The 2204-nt window shown below is 40.2% G+C and overlaps 1 protein-coding gene across 1 annotated transcript; it reads right to left on the bottom strand.

Annotated features, from left to right (window-relative positions):
- Window positions 1-325: 325 nt before the first annotated feature.
- On the bottom strand, window positions 326-1363 carry LOC147810865 (histone-lysine N-methyltransferase SETMAR-like). Its single transcript, XM_087162126.1, has one exon. The coding sequence runs from the start codon at window positions 1361-1363 to the stop codon at window positions 326-328; it is 1038 nt and encodes a 345-aa protein (XP_087018252.1).
- Between the last annotated feature and the right edge of the window lie 841 nt (window positions 1364-2204).

Genomic DNA, 2204 nt, shown 5'->3' on the forward strand with positions numbered 1-2204 from the left:
ACCAGAGTTTTAGTTCAGACTTAAGGCTTTCTTTACAGGTATCCAAATCTCCAGCGTAAAATTCCACTAATGCTTCAAAAGCCTTTATGTTTGAAGGTTGGCTAATGAAAGGATCGGCAGGTAGAAGACACTGAAATCCTTTCAAAATATCACGATGCGATACAAATTTTAAGTTTAATTTTATAAAACTTTCTATAAATGGAATAAAAACACTAACTCTGAAATACGAGGTATATCCACAAAGTAAGTTCCGTTTTGTTATATAAAGAAAACGTGTACAGATACAGAAATAATATTTATTGCACAAAAATCTACAAGTGTGAAACTAATTTTCTACATAGCTTCCGAAATTTTGTATGCCTTCGTCATAGAAGGTTGCCGCCTGTGTTGTCAACCACGTAGTAACATGTTCTTTCAACTCGTCGTCATCGTTGAAGTGTTGACCACCAAGGAAAGATTTTAGGTGTAAAAAGAGATGAAAGTCGCTAGGAGCGAGGTTAGGGCTGTATGGAGGATGGTCAAACATGTCCCAGTCAAATTCCTGTAGGAGTTCTTTTGTCACGTTCGCAGTGTGAGGTCGGGCATTATCGTGTAAAAAAACAACACCTTTTGACAGTAATCCTCGGCGCTTGTTCTGTATTGCGCGGCGCAATTTCTTAATGGTCTCGCAGTAAACATGTGCATTGATTGTTTGGCCTCGCGGTAAGAAATCAATCAGCAAAATGCCTTTTTTGTCCCAAAAAACGGTGCACATGAGTTTTCGAGGCGACAAGACTTGCTTAGGCTTAACTTTCGTTGGGGACGACGTGTGCCTCCATTCCATTGATTGCCGTTTAGTTTCTGGGGTCTCGTAAGATACCCAAGTTTCATCCCCCGTAACTATCCGAGAAAGAAAATCATCACCATCTTCATTGTAGCGTGTCAAAAACTGAAGTGCACTGCCCATCCGTTGTTTTTTGTGTTGTTCGATAAGAATTTTGGGTACCCAACGAGAGCAATGTTTTCGAAATTTCAGTTTTTCAGTAACAATTTCATGAATTAGTGATCGTGAGATTTGCGGAAATTCCGTAACGAGAGCCCTAATTGTAAACTTACGGTTTTGCTTAAGCTTCTCTTCAACTGCGTAAAGCAGTTCATCAGTAACCAAAGACGGGCGTCCAAATCGTTCTTCATCGTGGACTTGATCACGTCCTTCATTGAACTGTCTGACCCATCTTCTAACCATTGAATCACTCATAGCAGCTTGTCCGTAAACCTCGCAGATTTGCCGATGAATTTCACATGGTTTAACTTTCTTTGCATTTAGAAAACGAATCACAGATCTGATTTCACAAGCGGCGGCATTTTCAATTAAGGCTGACATCATAAAGAAGCACTACAAAGAACACATCGGCAGCAGGTATCTGAAAATGGCGCACAATTCTTCTGCTTGAGTCAGAGTAACTAGCGCGCATGCTCGGAACTGCGATCGCAGCGCTGCCGCGGATAGAAATAGAAACGGAACTTACTTTGTGGATATACCTCGTATGTTTCCGGTGTCGATGAGGGAAAATTATCGCAATTTTTCTGTCTTCCTGTTAATCTAGGGATTTGCATGGAAGTGGAAGATCCAATGCTTGTTAGCATAAGAGAAGAAGAGCTGAATATTTCAGAGAATGTTTCAGTGGCATTTTCACGCATTAATTTTAGATCTTTAATGACATCTTCTGCAAGACTCACTGCCTCTATCAAATCTATGCTTGTTTTTTGTAGGTATCTACGGAGATGGATTGTTATGGTGAAAACTTTGTAAATGCACAAAAGAGATATTACGAACTGGCAATTAGATACTGTGCACAGTAAAAAATTAGCCTGGGTAGCTGATTCCTTATCCTTCCATTCTGATATTTTTTGTAGTGTTTCGGCGATAGGCTCGAAAAGTTCCACCACAGCGGTTACTGAGTCGTATCTTTCCATCCAACGGGTTGCACATAGCTGTTTAATTTTCTCCCTCTTAGAGCTGGTTTCCATCTCCTCTATTGCTGAAGATAGGACATACTGTCTTTTTGGCGTATTCAAAAAGTCGTATAATGTTTTAATTGTCCCTAAGCAATTTCTAATGCCAGTTATTTCGCATGCATTTGATACAGCCAAATTGAGGCTATGAGCAGAGCAATGTACATAGAGTGCTGATGGGACAATACTTCTTACGTGGGCTTGTACAC

Source organism: Parasteatoda tepidariorum, chromosome 4 (genome assembly GCF_982258835.1).
Source record: "Parasteatoda tepidariorum strain Cologne lab strain chromosome 4, Ptep-v5.0, whole genome shotgun sequence".
NCBI lineage: Eukaryota > Metazoa > Arthropoda > Arachnida > Araneae > Theridiidae > Parasteatoda > Parasteatoda tepidariorum.